At 42.7% G+C, this 27,733-nt stretch overlaps 2 protein-coding genes across 14 annotated transcripts in view; both read left to right on the plus strand.

Annotated features, from left to right (window-relative positions):
* The window catches only part of col18a1a (collagen type XVIII alpha 1 chain a), a 120,380-nt gene extending 112,085 nt beyond the window's left edge, over positions 1-8,295 (plus strand). For all 6 annotated transcript variants that reach the window (XM_023950666.2, XM_078939346.1, XM_078939343.1 and 3 more), the window contains 5 exons: positions 1,042-1,074; positions 1,164-1,469; positions 4,235-4,432; positions 6,807-6,922; positions 7,022-8,295. In XM_023950666.2, coding sequence (XP_023806434.1) covers positions 1,042-1,074; positions 1,164-1,469; positions 4,235-4,432; positions 6,807-6,922; positions 7,022-7,232 — 864 coding nt within the window. In that variant the 3' untranslated portion in view covers positions 7,233-8,295. The remainder of the gene's footprint in view (positions 1-1,041; positions 1,075-1,163; positions 1,470-4,234; positions 4,433-6,806; positions 6,923-7,021) is intronic.
* Positions 8,296-26,587: 18,292 nt separating this feature from the next.
* pcbp3 (poly(rC) binding protein 3) overlaps positions 26,588-27,733 on the plus strand; it is a 137,280-nt gene continuing 136,134 nt past the window's right edge. For all 8 annotated transcript variants that reach the window (XM_011489554.3, XM_078939349.1, XM_078939351.1 and 5 more), the window contains exon 1: positions 26,588-26,973. The gene's annotated coding sequence lies outside the window, so the exon portion shown is untranslated. The remainder of the gene's footprint in view (positions 26,974-27,733) is intronic.

Below are 27,733 nucleotides of genomic sequence, written 5' to 3' on the forward strand. Positions count from 1 at the left end.
CTACAATCCAACAGGAGGCATCAACTCTGCTTTTGAAATCTGTGTTGTCTGATTAGTCAACTGTCGAGCATCACTCGCAGTTCAAAAAGCATTATTGATGAACCACCATTGACTCTAAATGAGAACTGGACAGAGTGAGTGTGATGTCACCCATAGAATTTGACTTGCCTCCGGGTCCAACGAAATGAAGTCAATTCAGTAGCCATTTTTACGCGATACAGCCATCGCCATGTTGGAGCCAGAAATCTTCAGTAAGCAGTGATTGGTCCGAGCCAGTCCGACTTGTCATTTCTATGCCAAGCACTCTTGCCAATCAGGAGTGAGTTTGTTGGAAGTCCACCCCTCTACCACTTGAAAACGACTCGGGAGAATCTTTCAAACGTTTTGAACATTCAACTTGAGACCACATACTTTTATTGAGGCATCTGATTGGTCAGTTTATAACTTGAATAACTTGCACTACAGAAAAAATAGGAACATGCCAAAAAAAGGTATCAGAGCAAGAATGGGTATTCTGACAAATAAAAGGACTGAGTAACAGCTGTTTTTTTCTCTAAAGAGGTCTATGGGATTTTGGCTTCTTGAAGCCAGCGGTTACTTCCTTTTTGGAACGTGAGGGGGGAGGAGTCACTCAGTCCAGTTTTCTTATACAGTCAATGCAAACCACGTTCATAAAATTATAAAATCTGTAGGTTCAAACCAGTATACGAGCTTATGAAGTATGAGCTCTGAACAGAAACTGTTAACTGTTACATAAAACAAGAGAGAAGACAGAATATTCAAATGTCTATTCCCTGGAAAAAAGAAGAATCTACTCAAATCTGTTTTTAAGATGGAGATTTTCAGGTTCTAGTTTTTAAATTGGCAGCATCTAGTTAAAATATTACATTAGTGGGACACAAGAAAGAAACAAAAACTTGTTTGACATTTTAAACTGTTTAAAAACGGATTGCGTTAACAAAGTAATTAAGTGTGAAGACTCCAGTTTTTTTGGGAAGAGCAGCTGCTTTATTTTTTAGTCATCTGTTTCTCTTTTTTCAGCTTGGAGAGTACAATCCTTTCTTCAGAGATTTCGTAAGTCTAAACCATCATCCAAATGAGGCTAAGAGTGTGTCAATTTTAGCGTCTGGTAAATGTTTGATTTTATTTTTTTCCCTGTGAAGGACAACGAGGTGGCAGAAGCTCAGCCCCCACCTGTGGTTCTTTACCCACATTCTCCAGACCACTCACAGAATAACGGGGCAAGCCAGTACTCTCAAGGTGGTTCTGTTATACGACCCATTGAAACTCCACCCCCTGTGGAGCGCAGATATCCTCCCCAGTACGAGCCCAGGTTTCCTGACCAGCAACGCCCGAGTCAGACTGATGGGAGATTAATCAACCAGCCCAGTGATGGCAAATATGCTGTCACTCCACAGCGCCGGCCCAACCCACCAGTACCAGGGCCTGTAGAAACATCAACGTTAGGGGTGAGTGGGGCCATGGTAAGGGGTTGTTAGTCACATATCATGAAACAAAGCACTTTTAGTTGTCCAAAATCTATATGAGCTTTAGAGGTTTTTGTTCATTCTCCTAAAGATGTTTCTTACAGATATTGCATAAAATCAGCTTTATGTACCAAAAGTTGACTTTAGTGGACTCTGAAGCTGTGGACACATCAGTGAATGCGCTAAACGTGGGTTCTTGAAAGTGCTTTAAGCCCTTGGTGTTTACACCGGACAAGAAGAGAGGGGTGTCCTCTTGTCCTACTGTTTTAGTAGTGCATGTATGTCTCCTACAGTTGGAGGAGGCTTGGTACGAAATGTAAAAGTGTTGTATATCTTGTGAATTTTTCTCCAGAATTTTTCTTTACAGCTCTATTTCAATATTTGAAAGATATTGACACCAATGATATGACACCAATTTTTGGTGTCATAATTCTGGCCGGACACATACTGCAATTATTCTTTTCTCCTCCATGATCAATTTTCAAATGGTTGGCACTTCCGTGAATTATAGGGCACGCCATCCATACTACCAAATCAGAAGTCCCTGATTGGCCAAAGTTTGACTCAATTCAGTGCGTGTTCAGAAGAGCCCAAAAACAGTCATAGAAACTTGTGTAGCCAGGCGAAAGTTTTCCATGCAGATGCCTGAAACGCACACTTACATGCATAGACTTTTCAGTGGAAACGGCAGCTTGAACAGAGGGTGATGTGAAAGTAGCTCCACAAACACTTTATGCAAATGTTAGACATATAGAAGGACAAATGATTCCGATGGCTGACATATTTGGATATGAATACTGTCATCTAGTGTAGTATCGATGGTTACACCTCTGGCCCAAGGCCAAACAGTCAAATGTAATTCATAGCGTAGTATTGTTGCCATAGTCACAACTACCCTTACAGGTAGATACTGGGTGTCTGTGTTTGATAATAGGCAAACCTGTACGCAGCACACAGGTGGCCAGCTCTAATTTTTTAGATTGTAATAATTATAATAATATTACAAATTATGGATTGGATTTATCTGTTCAAACGCTCAAAGCGCTTACAATGTCTAAGCGCATTTATTCATTCACTCCTCATTCTTATTTGGTGATGGTAAATTACTGATTTATCCAAAGCTGCCCTGGGGCAGACTTGGCTGCCATTACTCGCCTATGGCCCCTCTGACCATAACCGAAACATTCATACTCATTCACACACCAGAGGTACACTGGAGGCAGGGAGGGTCTTACCCAAGGACACAACAACAGTTGACAGAAGGGACCGGGGATCGAACCACCGATGCTTCGATCAGTGGTCACTGCCGGAGCCACTGCTGCCCGACAACTTGTAGACAAGTCGGTAAAGCCAGTAGAGCGAAAATGTTTGCTACAGGCATGCTGCGGGTGACAGCTCGTAGCGAACTCTTATACAATACAAAAGGGTAAGTAAGAGGGAAGTAGATGAAATGCAGGCACATTGTCAGGATTTTTCACTTTTTTACAACAGCATCACCTGTACATCATAAGTGCGTGCAACTGACATTATCCTTACAAATACTTAATAATACTCTTACTGCAAGCACAACAATGGTACGTTCCATTTTCATAATGTCCCTGAAGGTTGCTATATGAGCCTCAAGGGAACTAATAACTCTGCGCTCTCCTGAAAATCTGATCGCTCATTTCCATGACTCTCCACGGGTCTGGACATCCCAAAAAACCGCAGGACCCGTACAGGTCATCCCACCCGTTTGGGTGCATGTGACTAAGGCCTCAGGAACAGCTACATACAAGCTGCTAACATATACTATCAAAAATAATAATAATAATAAAAAAATGTCATGGGAACTAATATTGTTTTTGATTGTTTTAAATGTAAAGTTCAAAAATTATTTTTTAGAAAAAAAAACGAATTCTCAAGTGTTAATGTTTCCTATCTCTGATGCAACTTATAAAAACTAGAGCAGTAATTCTTCTCACATTGGACTATTCATATTATGTTTTAATTTAATAAATTGACTTTAGGAATTCTTTAATATCATTGCATGGATTTAACTCAAGAATGAGCTTCAAAGCTTCTTTAATTTTAAGAGACCAAAATAAAGCTTTGAAAATTTCTTTTTGAGCATTATAATTATTAGATTTAAATTGGGCATTTATGGTCAAGCATGTTGAATAATTAAAAGAATAAATATATCATCCCCTAGGAAATTATATCAGGTTTACCATTTTCAAAGATTTTAAAAAGAAAAGTTATGTAATGTTTTTAAAGAATCACATGTTTGCACAGTTTGTCCTATATAAAATATTTTTTCCAGCACAATATGATATTTATGTTATGTCTAGACAAACTTAAAAGGCTGCGTGGCTGAAGCTTCTGCTTATTACAAAGATAATCTGTGCAGCGTTTATTCTTAGACACAAATGTTAAGTAATTTTTGATTTGGTCTGTCAGCAACATTACAAAAAGGGTTATAAAATAAGAGGGACCCTCCTAAGAACAGTCTATAGGTGTTTTTACAGTCAGTGGAACTAACCTGTACAAACATTGATATGAATTATTCTCTTTAAAACAGAGAAATACATGAAATAAATGTGCACTTTTTTTCAAAAAAATTAGATGAACAAATAATTGTAAATTTTGATTCATGTTAGAAAATCTTTTTAGCATAAAAATCCTTGAGGGCCTGCCATTTGGTATTCATTGCCTTTAGATGAAAGTAAGGTTTGCTCTTAACAGAGATGTGTTCTTCTTCTCATCAGTTGCGTCTTATTGCGTTGAACACCCCTCAAAGTGGTAACATGAAAGGAATCCGTGGGCCAGACTACCTTTGCTTCGAGCAGGCTCGTGCTGCAGGTCTGAGGGGAACCTTCAGAGCCTTCCTGTCCTCCAAGGTCCAGGACCTCCACACCATCGTCCGCCACTCAGACCGAGAAAAGCCTCCCATTGTCAACCTCAAGGTAAGACGCTGTTGCTTGTGAAATTGCAGGAACCACTGCAGTGCTGCTTCTGTGTTGGAATTGGGGATGTCCCAATCAGGTACTTTTGTAACACATTAAAAACAAGAATGAATGTAATGAACAGATCCAGGCTGTCGCCTATTGTTATTTTATCAATATTTTATCTTTTAACACTCAAACAGAGCACTTATGTGACGCAGCTTCAGATCTATTAAACGTTTTTTATCTTGATTCAAATCTCCATTAAACATTCCTAACAAAATTGTTCAATTGTTGTTGTATTATGAATATGATGATGAATCTTCATGTGACCATTTATTATTATTATTATTTTTTTTTTAAATATTTTGTGTGTGTTTTGCTTAAAACAATGGTTTCTTTGAACTGGCGCTTTGGCGACGGTCCCTTGGCAGTCATTTCACTGCCGTATCTCTGTTTAATTCTCATTTAAATGGATACATATACTATATATAAATGTGTTCTCACATCTAGTCCATTTCCATCAGTCACCTCCTCTACATGGAGGACATTAAGCTATATGCTAAGAGCGAGCGTGACATTGACTCCCCGATCCACACCACCAGGATCTACAGTACTGACATTGGGAAGTCATTCAGGCTCAAGAAATGCAGCCGGATGGTGACAAAGAGAGGCAAGGTAGTTCCCACAGGAGGGGTCTCACTCCCAGAAGGAACAATAGCAGACATTCACGACAGTTACAAGTACCTTGGAATTACGCAGGCAAATGGCAACCTGGAGCAGGCAACAAGGAGAGCTGCAACAGCTAAATACCTCCAACGAGTAAGGCAAGTCCTTAGAAGCCAGCTCAATGGCAAAAATAAGACAATTGCAATACACAGCTATGCACTACCAGTTATCAGATACCCTGCATAAGATGGCCAAAGGAAGAGATATAGAACACAGATGTTAAGACACAAAAGTTCCTCACCATGCATAGAGGGTTCCATCCCAAATCCAGCACCCCGAGACTGTATGCTAGCTGCAAGAAAGGAGGCAGAGGACTAGTGAGCGTAGAAGCCACTATCTAGGATGGAAAAACAACCAAGATGCATGAGTACATCAAGCTCAAGGCCCCAGTTGACAGTGTGCTCAGTGAATGTCTCAGAGAATGGAGAGCAGAGGATACAGTGCTGGAGGACAGACCCTCATGGGAGGACAAACCCCTGCATGGGATGTACCACCGGACCATAACTGAAGTGGCTGATATCAAGAATTCCTACCAATGGCTAGAAAGGGCTGGCCTACAGGACAGCACTGAAGCACTCATCCTGGCAGCTCAGGAACAAGCCCTGAGCACCAGAGGCTCAGATCTACCACACCAGACAAGACACAAGGTGTAGGCTGTGCAAAGAGGGGCCTGAAACAATTCAGCACATAACTGCAGGATGTAAGATGTTGGCAGTTAAAGCATACATGGAGCGCCACAATCAAGTGGCTGGAATAATATACAGGAGCATGTGTGCAGAATATGGACTGGAAACCCTAGGTCAAAATGGGAAACACCCCCGAAGGTGGTAGAGAATGAAAGGGCAAAGATCCTGTGGGACTTCCAGATCCAGACTGATAGGATGGTAATGGGGAACCAACCAGACATTGTAGTGGTGGACAAAGAACAGAGGAAAGCCGTTGTGGTGGATGTGGCAGTGCCAAGCGATGGAAACATCAGGAAGAAGGAACATGAGAAACTGGAGAAATACCAGGGACTCAGAGAAGAAATGGAGAAAGCATGGAAAGTGAAGGTGACAGTGGTGCCTGTGGTAATTGGAGCACTCAGGGCAGTAACCCCAAAGCTGGAGGAGTGGCTACAACAGATACCTGGAAAGACCTCAGACCTCTCAGCTAAGATACTGCACAGGACTCTCAAGCTCCCAGGCCTCTTGTAGAGGACCCGAGCTTGGGTGAGAAACCACCCGCGGAAGGGTGAGAGGGGCGTTTTATTATATATATATATAGAGAGAGAGAGAGAGAGAGAGAGAGAAAGACACCTGCTGTAAGGTCAAAATATTTACTATAAGATTTAATGAGCCCAGAAGTCTAAATTTGTGAAACTCTCGGTCAATTTACCGAATAGTTTTGTGCTCAAACTGATGCCGTATTCTGGTGCGCTTTCCAACGATAAAATGTTGTGATCTGTTCATGATATGCATCTTCTAGTAGGGTATTTATCTTTATAAATAGGCGAAACGATGTGATCAGGCCTGATTTCCAATAATGTGATTGGACCGGGACATCTTTAGCTGGAATGTTTTGTTTGAAACAACAAAACATTCTGTTGTTTGAAACATTCTGTTGATGATTTCTGTTTTCTTGTCAAGAATTTTTTCCACAAGTAAAAAATGTTTATTTCCTTTAGAACCAAGTGTTGTTTGACAGTTGGCAGTCAATCTTTGGTGAGAGTGTCAGCAAAATGAGGAAGAATGTCCCCATCTACTCCTTTGATGGTAGAGACATCCTCAGGGACAGCGCATGGTGGGTTTTATACAAGCCTTTTTATATTTTTACAAGTAATTACTGAAATGCCAAATAACTGAAAAAAAGTAAATTTTAAATGGTTTGGTTCACTCACAGGCCTGAGAAAATGGTGTGGCATGGGTCAAGTAAAAAGGGCCACCGGCAAACCGACCAGTACTGTGAAGCATGGCGGGCGGGTGACCAAGCTGTGACCGGTCTGGCATCGTCACTGCAGAGTAGCCACCTCCTACAGCAAACCCCCACCAGCTGCTCAAGAGCCTGCATCGTCCTCTGCATCGAGAACGCCATGGTTTCACCCTCGAAATAATCTAGAATCTTTTCTCTGTATTTTGGGCCTTAGTTAACATGTTTTTATATCCAAGCACACCCTTTTTTTTAACAAAAAAAAATTGTGAAAAAAAAAATAACTTTCAATTATGCAGCTTGTAAATTTGTGCCTCCAATGAACTGGCCCAGTGGCAAATTTACCTGGCAGGTACACTCTACCACTGTCTGCCCTTTCCCTCCATTAATGCCAAAGAGATGGGTCAATCAGAGGGGTGTTGGTCCTTGTTCTCGGGAGCATTGGCACATATTTTTGTCAAGGGGTGCAACAAGATGACAGCATTCTTAAGTTTATTCCTTTTTCAGTTGCTAGCTCTGTATATTACATTTGTCCGTTGTTGTGGGGAGTTTTTTTTATGTTACCATATTTTGCCTTTTAAAAAAATCTGTATACAAGTTTTTTTGTTGTTTTGTTTTATAGGTTGTTTTCTATCTTCACTTGATCAATTCCACATTTCTTTTTTCCCATTTCATTGGAGAGGATAAGCTTGTGATGTCAAACAGCAAACATTTTTAGGACTATTTTTACAATTAAAAGAGATATTTATTTTTAAATGAAGTTTTGCAAGGGCGAAAAATGAAAAAAAAAAGTTTTCTGAAACACCTTTGTTTTTAATTTACTATCTGCTATCTATAGGAGACTTTTATCATAAATTGTGCCTTATTAAACAGAAAACAAATATTGTGTGCATTATTCTACAGATACAAAAGAATGTCCTTTTTTTCTACCTAAAACTGCATAAACTAAAAGTAAATTTTTAAACTAAAACAATGATTCCACAGCAATATGGAAAGATGCCTTTAAAAATGAAACTTTCTCCTGTTTGAAGTGACGATCAAGTTAATCCGTTTGTTATTTTGTAATATTTCTTTTGGTGTTAGGGACAGCCAAGTAATTAATGAAATGTTTCCCCCAATCAGTCTTTGATTCATAAATTTGTCTGACATGTACAAAAAAATATTAAAAATGTCAAATGCTTGTTTTCACTATAACATTTGCTGTATTGTTTCACCCCTTGCACTGAAATAAAAATGTTCATAGAAAATTGAGTCCTCTCATGAAAACATCTGTGAAGGTTAGTGTTTGAAGCTCTGACCGGTTTTTGTGTTGCTTTCATGTGTCATTACACAATTTATAGAATCCACACACAAAAGTTGCAGGTTAGCTAACACTGTATTAACTTTGAATGTCATGCTCTATAGAAAGAACTCTCATACAACACCTCTGAAAACAAATGTTTTATTTCATTTATTGTCAATTCTTCTGAATTGTGGCCACAAAATGCTCATATGTGAGCACAAAATGCACATTTGTGACCATAAAATACTAATTTTTGCACACAGAATGCTAATTTGTGGCCATAAAATGGTCATTTCTGACCTCAAAATACAACTTTTGCACACAATTTGCTAATTCGTGACCATGAAATACTCATTTTTGCACTAAAAATGCAGTTTTGTGACGATCAGATACAAATTTGTGCACACACAATTCTAATTTGTAATTTTGGAGCACAAATTGCTAATTTGTAGCCACAAAATACTTATTTGTCCGCTTATAATGCTAATATGTGGGGTGATAAAAATGAAAATTTCCCATAAAAATTAAAATTAGCCATGCTGAAATGTGAGCACATAATGCTAATTTGTGGCCACAAAATACTTATTTGTGGCCATAAAATGATCATTTGTAGCCAATAAATGTTAGTTTGTTTGTCTGCAACTTTTTTGCATTCAAAATGCATTTATGTGCACACAAAATGCTAATTTGTAGCCAATAAATACTAGTTTGTTTGATGGAAATGCTAACTCTCTGCAACAATATAATATTCTAGCGCAAAAATACTTAATTTTGGCCACAAATTCTGAATTTGTGAGCTCTAATTTGTGACCAAAAATTATAAATTTAAGGATAAGATTTTTTTGTTTTGTTACATGTCGAGTCCAGGGTTCTGTGCAGGGTTAGTTTAAAAACATAGGAAACATGGAAAAAATAGAAACATAAGACACAACAAAGTTTTTTGTCATTTTACTCTTTATGACCACATTGGCCCAAAAAGATGGAACATTTAACCCTTGTGCTATGCTAGGCACTTTAACGTTGGGAGTTGAGTCATCTAGACCCACTAGACAGTGCGCTGAACCTTTTTTCTTCAATGATTTGTGAACCTGAAGAAAAAAGGTTCAGCTGTTGACAGCTGTTGTTTTTTTTTGTTTTTTGTTTTTTTTTCTTCAATGATTTGTGAACCTCGCACACACATTTTGCAAGGAAGGTGGGACCTGGGTCCATCTGTCCCCTGCCTCTTCCCTGGTGGGGGGTACGGGCCCCTTTGCAACGGCGGCCGTGTCCCCGGGGTGCCGGCTTCCTGGGCCCGGCGGCGCTCTCTCCGCGCGGTGGGGGGGTTCACATTACATCTGAGCCGGGGGTGTCTGGTCCCTGGGGGGTGGGTTCTGGTCCTTGCTCCTGAGTGCTGGGCCCCGCCAAATTTCCAAATGTGGCCGAGCCTGGTCGGGCCATATTTACAACACCCCTTGTGGGCCCTCTTTTTTCCCCGGGGTTCCCCCCTCCTGGGCGGGGGCGGCGGGCCCCTGCCTCGCTCCTCCCTGGACCAACCGTGGGCCGGGCGGATGGCTGCCTGGAGTGCGGAGCGGGTCTCCCTTGGGGGGTCCTGGCTCGTACCTGGGGTTGGGGCGGGGGGATGCCCGGAACTCCTGGGTGGTGGTGGGGTGCTCGTTTGGGGCTGTGGGCGTCCTTCTCCGGTGGGGCCCTGCGTTGGGTTCTCCCGGCGTGGCGGGGGGGCTGCTCTCCTGGTTGGGCTGGGGCGGCGCTCTCTTTCCCTCCGTGCCTCCCTGGCCTCTGGCTCTGGGGGCCTTGCGGCGGCCCTGCTGGCCCCGGCCTGGGTGGCGGGCTTGGTCGCCCGGGCGACGGTTGTTCCCTGCCAGTTCCCGTGTGGCGTTGGGGGGATTCCGGCTGACGCTGCTGCTGCGATGGGGGTCTTGGGGTGGGGATGGCTGGGCACTCTCCCTCCTTCTTTTCACGTTCCACCATCCATTTTAGAAGAACATAAACACTCACCTGAGCACTGGTGTTAGCTCACCTTTGCACTAACAGTTTGCATGACTGAATGACTGAAATATTTCACACTAGTTGTTTTAAGGCATAAGTATGCGTGTGAACACTATCTGTTTTGTGTACATGTCGACAGGTGGACATTTTTGCAGCTAGCAGGTGTGTTTATAACATTTGAGTGTGTGTGTGGACAGGCTCCACCCTTTTTTTTTTTTTTACTACATTTGAACCTTACCATAATGATTAACAACCAGTAAACTTGTTGCTTTATGCTGCTTCATGGTCTTATCCCCCTTCCCCTCCTATTATCACCCCCTACCCCCCCTCTCTCTAACGTCCCTCTCTCTTCTTCCCCTCTTTCCTTTTCCGTCCGGTCCAACACCAAAGATTTTCAGACATGATTGAAATTAATAAAGATTGGCCTCAATTACAAAAGGGGTTTATTCAGACATACCTTTGGTTTGTCTGAAGATTAATAACCCCTCTTGTTAAAGTAAAATATGTCCAACACAAGAGGCCCTCAGCTCTCATCTGTCTGCCCAGCTGTTGGACAGGACAAGTTGAAAAAAAAAAAAAGATTTGTGAACCTCACTGTTGTCCATGGATTACATGAAATCCTATTCACCTTTATCCACATTTTTCATGGTAGGGATAACACGTTAACCCTTGTGCTATGCTAGGCACTTAAACGTTAGGAGTTGGGTCATCTAGACCCACTAGACAGTGCGCTGAACCTTTTTTCTTCAATGATTTGTGATCTTCACTGGTGTCAATAGAATACATGAAATTTTTCCACCTTTATCCGCCTTTGTCATGGTAAGGAGAACACGTCAATGTAAGGGTGGGGTCATCTAAGATACCACAAGGGTTAATGTAAGGGTAGGGTCAGATCGAATGTTTGATTGATAGATTTTGTGTAGCCCACTATCACGTGGTCTCCAAAAAGCTCATTCCTAATTGGTGATTAGGTTGCCATAAAAACGATGAATCAGACCGACTCAGCTTACTGAATCGTTCTGACATGGTAAAATAAGTGGTAAAATAAATGGAGACTTATTTAAGTCCCCCCTGTTATGTCATGGATCAAATTGACCTGTTTTAAGGTTTGAACATCTAGGAAAAATAGTTAAAAGTATTTTTTCCGCATGAAACTTCTTCTGCTTCCCTTAATTAGCATAACCAACATATATTATGAAAATGGTTCATCTCACATATTTGCAACCACCCCCCGCATGTTTATATCACATAGATACTGTTCGGGTGAATTTGACCCAGCAGTCAAACTGGAGGAACAAGGATGTCTTATTATTATTAGTATTCTTTTATTTGCAGCTGTGAGTCATATTTCACCCCAATCACAGACATACACACACACACACACACACACACAGGTGAATAGGTGGTATGACTTTTGACAGGAACCATTTATGTTCTCGCGGGAAAACTCAACCCACACTCATTGGACACTCAACAGGGGTGGCGCAAAACATATAAAAGATTCTCTGCATGGGAGTCCTTCCAACATTACACAGGCAGACCTTTACAAAATGAGCAGCAGAAGCAGAAAGATTACTGTCCAGGAGGTACTGGAAGTCTTCACTGATCATGATCAGAAGAAGACTGTCTTGAGCTTAATTCTGTTTCTAATGATTCTGATTTTGAACCAGATGAGGGAATTGCTATTCTTGTTCCTCCAAGCAAGACATTCATATCAAAGAATGGTGAAATACATTGGTCTTCATCCTCAAATATGCGTCAGACAAACCTGTCTGCAGAAAACATATAAAGACAGTGCCAGGGCCCACTAGGATGGCAGTGACTTATGTGACCATGTCAATTCAATTCAATTTTATTTATATAGCCCAAATTTGGCGGGGTGCTCCCTTAGAGATAGGGTGAGAAGCTCGGCCACCCGCGGAGGGCTCGGAGTAGAGCCGCTTCTACTCCTCATCGAAAGGAGCCAGTTGAGGTAGCTCGGGCATCTAGTCCGGATGCCTCCTGGACGCCTCCCTGGAGAGGTGTTCCGGGCATGTCCCACTGGGCGGAGGCCCCGGGGAAGACCCAGGACACGCTGGAGAGACTACGTCTCTCGGCTGGCCTGGGAACGTCTCGGGGTCCCCCAGAGGAGCTGGAGGAAGTGGCTGGGGCGAGGGAAGTCTGGGCATCTCTGCTTAGACTGCTGCCCCCGCGACCCGGTCCCGGATAAGCGGAGGAAGATGGATGGATGGATGGATGGATAGCCCAAATTTACAACAACAGTCGTCTTGATGGGCTTCATATGAGTAATTGAAAAAGTTAAACATAAAATCAAAAGGATCATGACTACATAGAATTCAATTGGAAAATTCTAAATTGAAGTAACTAAACAGACTAAACTAAACTGTCATCCCTTCCCTTAGACCCCCCTTTGCAGTAAGGAAAAACTCCTAATAAAAAAACGGATTCCGCAAAAAACGAAGAAACCTCAGGGGTGTACACATGAAGGCGGACTCCTCTCCCAGGGTAGGCAATTAACCAGAACTCAGAGAGAAGAATTCATTTATCTAACCCTACAACTACATATTTAAAGTCCAGCAGACGAGCTTCATCCAGATGGAGTTGGGGGGACAGTCGGGGGCGTGAGTCGAGCCGGAGACAGGATCCAGGTCAAGACAAGCATGACCTGTGCGAAATGTGCAAAATTAATTTGCACAAACCACAGTGTAATGACTGGTCACTCTTGTGCTGTGTATATGTACAGAAACACACACAACTTCATATTGCAATTGCTTGTCTGTTGTATTGTGATTTTGTTTTTTTCTGGTTCACAGTGCATGTGTAAAAAACAAAATTTCAAGATTTTGTTTCAATGTTATGTAAAACTATTGTATTTTATATAGTGTTTCAAAAGTAATAGTCGTTAAAAATTTAAAAAAAGTTTGAACATTTATATTTTTAAGAAAAACGAGTGAATTATCTAATAATTGAACCACTACCTGTTAAGGAACACCATTTCACTAAGTTTTGTTAGAATTATTAATGGAGTTAGTAATGATGTATTCACCCTGCTTGTAAGGATTTTTGGGGTTTCAGACATTTTTTAATTAATAAAACATGCACCATGTCAAATTGACCCAGGAACATCATCTCTGTTCCTCACAAATGAACATAACTTGAGGGTTACGTTTTTTTTGGCTGGAACCGGAAGCAAACCATTTTCTATGGGGGAAATCACACTCACTCGGTCCAGTTTTCATTTACAGTCAATGGAATTAACTAATCACTCGGACACAGTGACTGTAAACCTTATATTGTATGCAGCATGTTAAATTGGGACAGAACTGCCAGTTCTCATATACAATTAATGGTTGAGAAACACAGACTAGTCTACGGATGGAGCCATAAAATGATCAGGAATTAATGACATCAGTCCGGCAGCTCTTGCAATATATACCGTTAGTGCACATGAGGCGTTACGATGTTACAAAAATTACAAATGCAACATGACAACATGATTTACTATGTAAAATGGCTAATATGAACTCGACGTTGACCTAATTTAAGTAATCTAATTTCAGTAAATATGCTTTATTGAGTTGTAATGGACTAACGCAGCGTTGTCACTCTGCCTGACACTCAGCATTAAGGGATGAATTGAGGGTGGGGGGCTGAAACAGCTTAAAGATCATAGAGCACAGTTGTGGTTGCAGCTCATCAATCCTCCAGAAGTTGGGTCGAATCAGGAGAACAACTGGAGAGAATGCAAACTCAATATGAAAACACAGGAAGGACATGACAAATCTCCGCAGTGCCAGGCATCCCCAGATAGAGGTAAATCCACAGCAATGCAGGGCAGAGAAACTGCTAACATAGAGCATCCTCTGAAGGGTGAACCTCCCCCTTCAGGAAAGAGGGCAAATTGGCCTGAGCGGCCCTGGTATGTTTTAGTCTAAACCACTGCAAAAATTAGAGATTGAAAGGCAGGTCAATACCAGAAAGTGATGACTAACAAACCAAATATCTAGACTCAAACATGACAAAGAACAAGACAATGTTACGGCTGGTCAGAGAGGATAAACCCAGAAGCAGGAAGACTGAAACAAATCCATAAAGTTTTAAGCTTTTACTTGGCCCAAACAAGACCCAAACAGAGAAGATGCTCCAACACAAAACACAGAGAGAACAAAACTTAAATAGGAAGCAACATGATTGCAGGCAGCTGTGATCAATTAGTGAGGGACCACAGCTAACCTGCCAGACATGCAACCAAAAGAAACACCACTAGAGGGCAACCATAACATAACCCCCCACACTAAGTCCGGCTTCTAGACGGACGACATGGTTGATCAGGATGGTCCCGATGAAAGCGATCAATTAGATCCTGGTCCAGAACATGACGTCCCGGAACCCACTGTCGATCGGCAGGACCGTACCCCTCCCAATCCACGAGGTATTGAATTCCCCGACCAACCCTTCTGGAGGCGAGAAGACTGCTGATGGTATAGACTGGTCCCCCATCCACAAAACGGGGGGCTGGAGGAGACGGAACAGTGGAGTGGAGGGAACTGTCTCTCACAGGTTTCAGCTTGCTCACGTGGAAGACCGGGTGGATCCGCAAGCTGCTCGGAAGGTCCAATTTTACTGCCACAGGGTTGACGATCCGGGTGATGGGGAAAGGACCAATGTACCGGGGATGTAATTTCCGAGCTTCCCCTTTCAACGGCACATCGGATGAAGAAAGCCACACCCTGTCCCCCACCTTGTATTCAGGAGCTGCCGATCTGCGTCGGTTGGCCACTGCAGTAAACCGTTCCTGATTCTGCAGAAGTATGTGACGATATCTGCTCCATGTACGTCGACAACGCCTCACAAAAGCAGCGGGACCCGAGGTTGAAGCCGATTGTTCCTGGTGGGGAAAAAGAGGTAGCTGATAGCCATAGGCAGCTTGAAAAGGGGAAAAACCAGAGGAATCTTGAAGGGTGTTGTGTGAATACTCAGCCCAGGGCAGCTGAGAAGACCAAGTGCTTTGGTTCTTGGCACACATGGCTCGTAAGGTTGTTTCCAAGTCCTGGTTGTAACGCTCTACCTGGCCGTTGGTTTGGGGGTGGAAACCTGAACTTAGGCTGACCTTAATCCCAAGGAGTTTGCAGAAATCTTTCCAGAAGGCGGCAACAAACTGCGGTCCTCGATCAGAAGTAATGTTCTGCGGAAGGCCATGTAAACGAAACACATGCTTGGAGACAATAACAGCCAACTCCTTGGCTGACGGCAACTTCCGCAGAGGCACAGCATGGACCAGTTTGGAGAACCTGTCAATGATGGTGAGGATGACAACATTACCCTTAGAATTGGGTAACCCAGTAATGAAGTCCATAGAGATGTGGGACCAAGGTCTGGAGGGCACAGGTAGAGGTTGTAGGAAACCGGCGGGTGGTTTTCTGGGTACCTTGACGCTGGCACACACAGGACATGAGGATACGAAAGCCCGAATGTCTGAGGACACTGTGGGCCACCAAAACCGCTGGGCCACCAGAAACGCAGTCCTTGTGACTCCAGGATGGCAAGCCAACCGGGAGGAGTGCCCCCACTTGAGAACTGCTGGGCGAAGAGAGGGAGGAACAAACAGGCAGTTAGCAGGACATCCAGTAGGAATGGTAGTCACATCAGGGACTGAAGATTTGACCCTGCGCTCCAAGGCCCATCGAGACGCTCCCAGCACTAGATGCGGAGGAACAATAGTGGCAGCTGGCGTAGAACCCTCGGATTCCTCCTCCCGCTGAAATTGGCGTGAAAGAGCGTCCGCCTTGATGTTCTTACTGCCAGGCCGATAGGAGATGGAGAAATTGAATCTGTCAAAAAACAGGGCCCATCTGGCCTGGCGTGGGTTAAGTCTTTTGGCTGCTCGAATGTACTCCAGGTTTTTATGATCTGTCCAAACTAGAAACGGTTGATCAGACCCCTCCAACAGGTGACGCCACTCCTCCAAGGCTAACTTCACAGCTAGCAGCTCTCTGTTCCCTATGTCGTAGTTTCTCTCTGCAGGAGTGAGCTTGCAGGACAAATACGCGCAGGGATGGACTTTGTTATCAGACGCCCTCTGGGACAAAACAGCCCCCACCCCAGACTCAGACGCATCTACCTCCACAATGAATTGTTTAGAGGTGTCCGGCTGAGTCAGGATAGGCGCTGCAGAGAAACGTCTTTTTAGCCCGTCAAACGCTTTATCAGCTCCCTCATCCCAGACAAAACGTACCTTAGCCGAGGTGAGTCTGTGAAGAGGTGCAGCCACGCCACTGAAACCTCGGATGAAACGCCTGTAAAAATTGGCAAACCCCAGGAACCGCTGTAACTGCTTTCGTCCAGAAGGAACTGGCCACTCAAGAACAGCCTTAACCTTGGCATTGTCCATCTGAACAGACCCTGGGGTTATCACATGCCCGAGAAACTTAGTCCGAGTAGTGTGGAACTCACATTTCTCTGCCTTGCAATACAGCTGATTCTCGAGGAGGCGTTGTAAAACGGCTCTGACGTGCTGCACGTGGGTGTTAAGGTCTGGGGAAAAAACTAAAATATCGTCAAGGTATACAAACACAAATCTGTTAATCATGTCCTTGAGTATGTCATTAATAAGAGACTGAAAAACTGCGGGAGCATTTGTAAGTCCAAAGGGCATAACAAGGTACTCGAAATGTCCACTGGGAGTGTTAAATGCAGTTTTCCATTCATCCCCCTCCCGTATGCGAACCAGATGGTATGCACTCCGCAGGTCTAGTTTAGTGAAGATCTGGGACCCCTTAACCAGATCAAAAGCGGACTGTAACAGAGGGAGGGGGTAAATGTTCCGGACAGTAATGTTATTCAACCCCCTGTAATCAATGCAAGGTCGTAGTCCTCCATCCTGCTTTCCCACGAAAAAGAACCCAGCCCCTGCTGGAGAGGAGGAGGGACGGATGATTCCAGCCTGAAGACTCTCCTGTAGATACTCCTCCATGGCCTCCCGTTCAGGTAGAGACACAGGGTAGATGTGACCTTTAGGTGGTTGAGTCCCTGGTAGGAGGTCTATTGCACAGTCATAGGGGCGGTGGGGAGGCAGGGACTTGGCGCGAACCTTACTGAATACCACACTCAGGTCATGATATTCAGAAGGAACCATACATAGGTCTAGAGGTTCAGGAAGCGGTTGCCTATCAACAGAAGATCGTACAGCTGCCGCAACCAAACAATTTAACATGCAAAAGGAACTCCAGGACAATACACGTCCGGAAACCCAGTCAATGTGAGGATTATGTTTACACAACCAAGGAAAACCTAAAATAATCAGGGGCTTCAAAGAGTCCACCACATAAAACCACATGAGTTCATTGTGGTTCCCTGAGACAGTCACATTTATATTTACAGTACGTGCAGAAACTCTGTACGTGATTGAGCCATTTATGGCATGAATTAACAACACAGTAGACAGAGGCTCGACAGGAATGGACAGTTTGTTCACCAAGTCTTGTGAAATCAAATTACCATCAGAACCGGGGTCGATCAGGGTCTCGAACTCCTCCCTCGCTCCTGCATGAGCCACTAGGACCTTTAAGGATGGCCGTGATGGTGGGGTAAAGGAGGAAACACGACTCACCAGATCCCTCCTATACTCAGGGCGTCCCAAACAGTTCCGGAGGAAATGCCCGGACTTTCCACAGTACAAACAAAGCCCCGCCTCCATACGCCTCCTTCGTTCAGCTGGGGAGAGAGGTCCTGAACGCGGGGGGAATGCAGAAGGGGCACCTGCAGCGTGGGCACCTGCAGCGTGGGCTTCTGCAGCGTGGGCTTCTGCAGCGTGGGCACCTGCAGCGTGGGCACCTGCAGCGTGGGCTTCTGCACGTCCTCGCTCCCTCATTCTTCGATCAATGCGAACCGCTAAGTCGATCAGCTTCTCCAGCTCGTCTGGTACCTCCCTCGCCGCCAGCTCGTCTTTGAGTGCGCAGGAGAGACCCTGAAGAAAAACGTCCACCAGCGCTTCGTCCGACCAGCGGGTGCTGGCGGCCAAAGTCCGGAATTCCACCACGTAATCCATGACACTACGAGAGTCTTGCTGGAGACGGAGAAGCTCCGCGGCGGCTGTTCGATGGGGCGTGGTCGGATTGAACACTGAGAGCAGGTGAGAGGAAAAAACTCGAAAAGAGCTGCAAAACTCGGCACGTCTGTCCCACTCTGCCAAACCCCAGCGCTTTGCCCGACCGGTCAGGAAACTCAGAGCAAAAACCACTTTGCTCTGCTCAGAGGGGAACTCACTTGGTCTAAACACAAAATGGAGCCGACAGGAGGACAAAAATGCTTCACAATCCTCATCTGTCCCATCAAATGGCTCAGGAGATCCCAGCTGGATCTGGTCGGAAGAAGATGGGGAAATGTGCTCTAATGTCGAGAGACGGTCACGGAGTGTCTGTAATCCGGCTTTATATCCCTGCAGTTCTTGGTACAGAGCAGCAGAGTCCAGATCTGCAGATGGCTGGGGTAAGTTTCTGTTCTCCATATTTCCCGCTGGGTTTAACATGGTTGGAGCATAATGTTACGGCTGGTCAGAGAGGATAAACCCAGAAGCAGGAAGACTCAAACAAATCCATAAAGTTTTAAGCTTTTACTTGGCCCAAACAAGACCCAAACAGAGAAGATGCTCCAACACAAAACACAGAGAGAACAGAACTTAAATAGGAAGCAACATGATTGCAGGCAGCTGTGATCAATTAGTGAGGGACCACAGCTAACCTGCCAGAAATGCAACCAAAAGAAACACCACTAGAGGGCAACCATAACAGACTCAACAAGCTTCAAACTGAAGATAAACACATGAAGAGAAGGTGTAGGGAATCCTAACTCAAACACAAAACAATTACAGAAGACAAAAGTAACCCTTTGATGCCTATTGATGCAAACATGCATTAAAACACTTCGGCTTTGGCTTCATCATGGCTGGCACCAAATTTAGGCATCAAGGGTTTAATGCAGAACTAAAAACTTAGCATAAACTAATCCACATACTTTAAACTAAACTAAAAGTTAGCACTTCAAAGTGTTTCTTACTGGGATGGGAAATAAATGTTATTTTTGCTTTTCATTGTGCAACAAGAAAAGTAACCATTTAGGCCAACACCCCCCTTACTCCTCATGCAACAGAAGGCACCCCTCACCCAGAAAGGAAATGATGAAGCCAAACCTGATCCCCTCGTGGGGGGCTGGAGAGGGGAAACCCCATCCCACCCACAGGGCTGTTGAAGCAAAAGGAGCCCATCACTTTATGCAGACAAACCCCCCCCCCCCCCCCCCATGATGGGCAGTCACGGCCCCTTAGGGAGGTATTATTTTTGTTTAATAAACCAAAGAAATCTTGAATCTTTCTGATTGTTCTTTTATGATCAATATATTTAAAATGTTTTGATTGAATTGTAAGATTCAGGGAAAAAAATATAGTTAAAATCCTGTAAGAACTTTTATTTTGGACATACAGCGGCTGGGTAGTTCAGTTGATAAGGTGAAGGGTTGCCACGCAGGAATCCAGGTGAAAATGAGCAAGCATTGGTAGCCATGCCTCTGTCAGTCTGCCCCAGGGCAGCTATGGCTACAACAATAGCTCACTGTTACCAAGTATGAATGAGGAGTGAATGAAAAATGCACACACTGTAAGTGCTTTGATTGTCTGGAAAAGCACAGATAAATCCAATGCATTATTATTTATTATAAAACCCTGGAGCCTGAGGGTTATACTGTAAAAGATGTAGCCAAACTAATCAGATAAAACAGAAAAAACGTTTTTCTTTCTGTTTTTTAAACAAAAAAAAAGGGAAAAAGAAACTCAGAGTTTCAAAAAAATAGAGATCCAAACTACTAGAGGCCTTCATTGGTTCAGACAAAGTCTGTACTTGTACATTTTGTAAAGTTTAGGCAAAAAAACTTCCAGATGTCCTTCGAAGAAATAAAAATAAACCCTTAATTATGTTAAGGTTTAGTATTAGGAGCTTCAAGGCAACATCCTTAGTGGGACGTCAATCAAGAAGCCCCAAATTCCTCCATGTGCTCATGCATGATAAACAGCAGGATAACCCAGAATCATCCAGAAACGCTGTCATTTCCCACTCAGACCCATCACATATGCGTCTTAAGTGATGCAGCATTACCAGAAATACAAGGCCTATAATAATAACCACATAAATTAAATGGGGGTGGGGGGGCAGAGTTGTGGCAGTGTCACTACACTGGCACGTGCACACACACATGGATGTTCCTTAGACAAAGGCTTGAGCTGGTGGGTGGTGATTGGACCCGCAGCTGCAAAGCTGGATCACACAACCAGCCCCGAGGACAGCTATACTGTGTGGGTGCTAAGTAATAACTAAGTACTGTGAAAAGATCCAGCCGTTGTTAGTGATACAACAAGGTGGCAATTAGATGTTGGGCGACCTAATTACTACTGGGGTGAAAGCTAAGTGTAGCAGTTGTCAGGTCTTTAGGCTGCATTTAGTCAGTGGTGATTAATTTGAACACAAAGCCAACAAAGTCTTTATAGCATTTTTCACACAGATGCTTTAAGTTAAATAAAAAAACAAAAAGAATTAAAGTCATGAGTGGCGTTGTGCACTGCACACCCCCACCTTTGACCCGCCCTCACTGGCTGAGCAGCCACTACATGCCCCTCAGTGTCCGCTTCTGCCCCTGCCACCCTGGTCAGAGTAACACATGAAAGAGTAATTAAAAACACTTGTTTAAAATGGCAACGTTTTGTTAGTTTTATCTTCGTGGCAGCCATTTAATTTTTTGGTCACCTGGTGTTTATGAACAGGTCTAAGAAATTTTTAAAAAACTCTTCAAAAGTAAACTTTTGAGTTTCCTTGGCATCAGTTTTTTTGTTAACCATGCCCACATTTCTAATATGTTCATCCATCCATCTTCCTCCATTCGTCCAGTCTAAGCAAAGATGCCCAAACTTCCCAAGCCTCAGCCTTTTCCTCCAGCTCCTCTGGAGGGGCCCCAAGACGTTCCCAGGCCAGACAAGAGACAAGCAAAGAAGTCCAACAACAAAACACTGATTGGGTTCAGATCAGGGAGGCCATTCCTACCAATCATGTCCCTCCAGGTGCCACTGTCATTGCTCATGTGGGCATTGAAGTCCCCCAGGAGGTCAATGGAGACCCCCGTTGGGGCACTTTTCAGTACCCCTTCGAGAGACACCAAGAAGGCTGGGTACTTCAAACTGCTGTTTGGTCTGTAAGCTGAAACCACAGTCAGGGACCTGTCCACTCACCAAAGGCGGAGGGACATGACCCTCTCGTCCACCTGGGTGAACTCCAACACTGGTCGGGGTTGAACGCCGCCGCGCGCCTAACCGTAACCATAATGCTCCTCCGGGTCCATGCGAGCCAGAAACAAGTTCAGCAACCACTGCATGGATTTGGAAAATTACGGGCGCATAAATACGTTCTAAAAAGGAAAGTAAGGAACTCCTTAATGTGGTCTGGGGAAGGGCTGTCAGGTTTAATGTTTTCCTGCTTTCAAGCCCGGTAAATGTCGTTCGCGGTAAGGAAAAACTCCCAAAAAAAACAACAAAGAAACCTCAGGGGGTGCCCACATGAAGGAGGGATCTTTCCCGAGGTCAAAGGTAAATGAAATTTCTGTGATGGTCGTAGACTTTACCTGGTAGAAATTTCATGAAGATTGCTTGAACAGAAGTTTTGCACAGTATTCCCATATTAAAAATATGACACATTTAGCCTCAAAATAGACACCAAGCCAAAGGTCCTGTGGCCCTCCCATAATAAGTTTAAAACTTCCTTGGGATCTTACCCACAAGTGTGTTTATTCCTAACAAGTGTGTTCTACTTTTGTTAATGGATTTTGAAAAAAAAAATTTTTTAGCCTCATAAAACAGTTTGGCCCCATTCATTTTTTGATAGCTTCTCCCACTGTGATGTCATCACAGGCCTTTTAAAAAAGTCAAAATTGTTCTGTTTAAAAAAATTTCTTTACCTAAACATAAAAAATCCAGCAATGTGGTAAAAAATGTTTTACTGAGAATTCTTAGTTAAAGGAAAAACAATTCTAATCAGTAAGATGTTTTCTCTTTTGCTATTGAAAATCTTAATTGATATGACTAAAGACAGTTTTCTTTGCAGTGTGAAAATGAACTGCTCTGCTTTTCATCACAGATCAAACTACAAAAAGACTAAAAGCAATATTCAGGGATTATCTAAAGTAATTAAAGAACTATTTAAAGCTTTTCACTTTCACAGATATTACCGGATAAGTAGCAAAACTTCCCCGTTTTTAAATCCTTTTTAAGAATTCACCTGCACCTAAGACTGGATCCTTTTTTCCATCCCGTCTTTAAATATTTGATAAGGGGGAGGTTATCAGGCGTGGATAATTCCAGAAATAGGGAGACAGACCTAAACCACTTTATTATACCTGGTATTTTTTTCATTTTTATTCTGTATGTCAGCCATGTGATTCTCTTGTCTCCTCTGAAGTAAAATCTGAAAAAGATGATCAAATCACATAAGTGAAAGCTGCCACAATTCTTGCAGAAGTTACAGCTTAGAAAATCTTCCACCATGACAAAAGTGGTTCTTGCCTTTGGGTTTGGTTTAATTTAAAAGAAATCCAAAACATTTCTAAATGCATAAAATAAAAAAATCCTAAAAATCCCCAGCCACACATTTTCGTCATGTTGAACAAGATGCTGTTGATATTGTCATTTAGAATTCATCCAGGTCAAGTCTGCGGCATTCAGTTTGAGGCTAACCTCCATCTTCACATGGCTCACATGGCTGGTCGTCAGTGCAGCTGGTTACATATTCAATGTGACAATTCCTTCCATTTTCTTATGAATTTTTTATACCCCCCCTCTCTTCCCATCTCTCACACACCCATGCATCTTGCCAGCCTTACCCTGTTCTGTACAGTGTCTTAGTAAATTTCACTTTTACCTTTCAGCGGGATGGTGTCATTGCTTTTACTGTTCTGATGCTCCTAAATAGATTTTTCCAGTGCAAAATGTGTTTTTCTTTTTTTTTTTTACAATCAATGCTAATAAAAGATGTCAAGACAAGTCTAAAAGAAATATACAAAAAAAGTAATTATGCATGCATATAACTGGCCCTGAATTGCAAATCCCAACAACAAATCACTCAAAGCAAAGAGATATTAAAGATCACAACAACAATTAAAAAAAAAAAAAAACAGCATAACATTTTAGAGATCAAAACAAAATTCCAAAAATTGAAAGAAAAAAAAGAAATGGTACGGAAAAAACATTAAATTCCAGAAATCTAAATGAAACCTAATTTTTTTATGTCTATCCAACTCAACAATTGTTTATACAACTCAAATTTACATATTTATCTAACTAAATGTCATAATACTCCAATTCAATTAAATGTTTTTACATCTTAATTAATTGCACTTCTTGAACTCTCATATGTCTAAGTTAGAGGCTGCAGATTTTCTCATTTTATAAAATCAAAATAAATGATACAGTGTTGATTTACAATATATACCATGCAATTGCTTCACATGACTCTGACTGACTTCACTTCTCATACTTTTTATTACACTAGGGGTGCTAAATAATCTCATTATCCTCTCCTTCCCTCTCACTTATGGTGCAGAAAGAATTAAACATAACAGGGTAAAATAACTTGGCAAAACACAGTAAAACAGCTACAACTAAACATGTGTAACCCTTGTGCTATCCTAGGCACTTTAACATTGGGAGTTGGGTCATCTAGACCCTCTAGACAGTGCGCTGAAACTTTTTTCTTCAATGATTTGTGATCTTCATTGGTGTCAATGGATTACATGAAATCCTCTTCACCTTTATCCACCTTTGTCATGGTAGGGATAACACGTCAATGTAAGGGTGGGGTCCTAGGATAGCACAAGGGTTAGACAAAAACCTACACTTGTACCCTAATCCGTCCAGACAGGCAAAGGGAATGGTAACCTACAATTCCTTGCGCTGCGGATCTAACAGCATCACCACAGTAACACCTACTTAATTGAATTAATTTGAATGAAATTAAAACAAAAGTCTGATAACTACATGTTATTTTTGAGTTGACTACACTCAAAAAATATTTATCTTAACCGAAGCAAATAATTAAGTTAGATCAATGTAAAAAAGCTTAACTCTACAACATCGGTACATGGTCTTATCACCCTCTCACAGGGGAAAAAGCATTATCTGAGCTTCTTCATCCACTAAATCATCTTCAAATGGACATGCCATGCTGCTTCACCTCTCTGAAAACAAAGTAACCTTCAACTAAACCTGCTCCAGACCAAGTTATGTTCAGAGCATGAGTTGCTATAGGAACTAAGTATACCCTGAAACATACCTCTGTTTTTGGAACCGTAAACTGAGGTTATCTGCTTCCTGCAAAACATGAGCTTCAGATGCACATGCTACCAACTTAGTCATCAAGCTATCTTTAAAGTAACTGAGTTTTGTTACTTTCATAAATCTACAAAACTGCCTCCTTTATGTATACCATTAACAGTGTATGACCTTTTTAGGAGAAACCAAGTTGAAATTATCCCAACCACAGAATTTTTTTTTAAAATAACTCAAAACTCAGTTATTTTTTATGTGTTTGTATGTCTCTACATTATACAGCTTCTACCAAACATGTGATTCATTTAGAACACCTGCAAGCAGGACCGGAGTCAGCACTGCTCTGGCATTTCCCAGATCAAAAGCCGCATGAACTTTTTGGAGGGTTCCAGCACTTTCTTTTCACAAATCCTTCATGAATTTTTGTTCTTTGTTTCCTTTGTATTTATAAAAAAAAATTTTCTCACTTTATTTGCAAATTTAAAAGCAACCCAATTAAAATCAACAGCTTCTATCAAGAAGCCTCAGTCACAACTGGCCTTACAGGTGAATAAGGGCTATCTGCATGCGAAAAATGGGCAAATCTCCAGGGGACACCTAGGTGACCTGGACAAAATGTCAAGATTGTAGACCAATTGTAGCCCATAGAGTAAACATGTTTAGGCAAGACGTAGGCGCACCTTACCAACAACTAGAGGATGGCGTAAGGACACCATGCGACAGCATCACAGTATAATTTGCATGTAATTGACATTATCTTGCCACATGCACAAAAGATAACTTCCATTTTTATGACTTGGCCTTTTGAGCCAGGGAACTGCAAGACATACCTGTGCACCTGTACCGGGGGGAAACCCCTGTACGGGTCTACTGGTGACCCCAAAGTACAACTTCTGCTACCACCAAGGTGCCTTAGTGTGGTTGAAATTCATTAAAACAGGTCAAATTTCGACCACTGACTGTGAATAAGAACTGGGCCATGTTATTTTGACGTCACCCATACAAAATAGCTCACCTTTGGCCTGCAACCAAACAAAGTCTATTGTGTCGCCATTTTTTCGTGAAACAGACGTTTTTATGTTGGAGCAAGATGACAGCAGAGATTGGTTCGAGTTGGTCTGAGTGATCGTTTCTATGGCAACCACTCTCGACAATCAGTAGCTTGTTGGAAGTCCACACCCCACTTAAAAGTGGGCTCATGTCAAATTTTATGAACTTTTGACACAAGACCACTTCCTTTATTGAGCCATCTAATTGGTCAGTTTATAACTTGAATAGTTTGCACTACTAGAAAACAGACTTGGAAAAAAAAACTGGCTTTAGCAAGAACATGTACAAAATAAGGTAGCAGATCAAGAATGTTTATTCTGACAAATATAGTGACTGAGTAATAGCTGTTTCTTTCTCCATAGAAGTCTATGGGATTTTGGATAATTGAAGCTAGCGGATACTTCCTGTTTGGTGAACGAGGAGAGAAAAGTCACTCAGTCCAGTTCTCATGTACGGTCAATGGTTTCCATAAATGTAATTAGATTCCACGTTTTCCCTTTGTTGTGAAGATCTCTCAGGTTGTAAGAGGCTCTGCATCCTGACACTTCTGCAGGACTTGCGCTGTTCTTCTGCACAGTATGCCTCTTTGACCGCATATGTTGACTGAAGCTTGCTGCACGGATGGGCTGCAGAGTCAAGTGTTACGGTCTAATCATGGTAATGTTGCTGGCAACCTTGAATCACAATCATCGGCAAAAGCATATTTTGCTGCCTGTCCCTCAGAATAAAGGCTTTGCATGACTCCTTCCATGCTGTAATTATTCCAATTGGAGATGAGCTATTGCACTTATTGGCTGGGGTAGAGTGCCGGCTGTCGCCGCCCCCATTGGCTGCGCACTACCTCTCTTCTGCATTCCCATTGGTCAGTTGGAAGAAGGTGGGAGGAGGGAGAGGACACCATCCTCCCTCCTGTGGCTGAGCTTGTAAATGTTAAGTCTTTTTCTGCCTGTTATCTGAGTGGCTGTGGCTTTTGGTGTGTGCCTCTCAAGCGCCTGTTAGACTGTGTGAATGCCGGAGCAAGAAAGAAGAGCAAGCAGAAAGAAAGCAAGAAAGAATGGGAGGGAGGAGCAAGCGGTGTTAAATCTCCCCCCCCTTTAGCCTCCCCATCTCCTTGTAATTCCATTCTTCCTTCCCTCCCTTGGACCACCCCACAACCCCATTTCAAGCCGAGCTAGGACCCCCCCATAGACCACCCCAGGACCCTTTGACTCTCCTCACTTCTCCGTCCCACCAAATACCACCTCTGAGCGGGTAAGAATCTGTGTCATTCTCATGCACTAAGAGTGAAACTTGCGACTTTTCATTATTTTTTTCAAAACAGAATACTTTAATAATGAAACCGGTGTAAAATTGGTTATGTTTACATTATTTATCTGTCCAGTTTGCCTTTTGTTGTTTGCATGTTTGAAGTTCTTCAGCAAAGTCTCCCACTTACAGTAGATGCTATCAGTGAGGTCACTATCGTTGATATTCTGCCTTGATATCTACTTACTCCTCCCTTTTCCTCATGTCTGTTACACTCTCATACCCTACAGCTTTTACGCAAATCCCCCAAAAAACCCACATTTATAAACCTAACCACAGAGGGGGAAAATAGGTTCTGGAAAAACACATTCATAATTGATTTCTGAAATAGTCTTTATGTTGGTCAGTAAGCGCTATTTATAGGCCGTGGCGTGTCAAGGCTCACATGCTTTTGTTAAGCTTGATGCCGCTGCAGAACACAGAACTGACTCCAGAACACATGACAGTGCACAAAGTGTAATGACTTTATAAGGCGGCCTCCTGCCTGATTGAATCTAGCAATCTTTCTGGCAGCAGAACGCCAATATTAACATGGTCCATAAAGCATCCCTGGCAACAGCAGCAGGGAGAAAAACTGCTTAGTTCTTCACATCCTGTACTCCACCAGGAAGGGGAAGTGAAGTGGAGTGTGTGTGTGTGTGTGTGTGTGTGTACATTCAAGACAGAGATAAGACAGAGATAATGCTGAAATCCTCCGGACATCAAT

Source organism: Oryzias latipes, chromosome 21 (genome assembly GCF_053564925.1).
Source record: "Oryzias latipes strain Hd-rR chromosome 21, Olatipes_Hd-rR_3.1".
NCBI lineage: Eukaryota > Metazoa > Chordata > Actinopteri > Beloniformes > Adrianichthyidae > Oryzias > Oryzias latipes.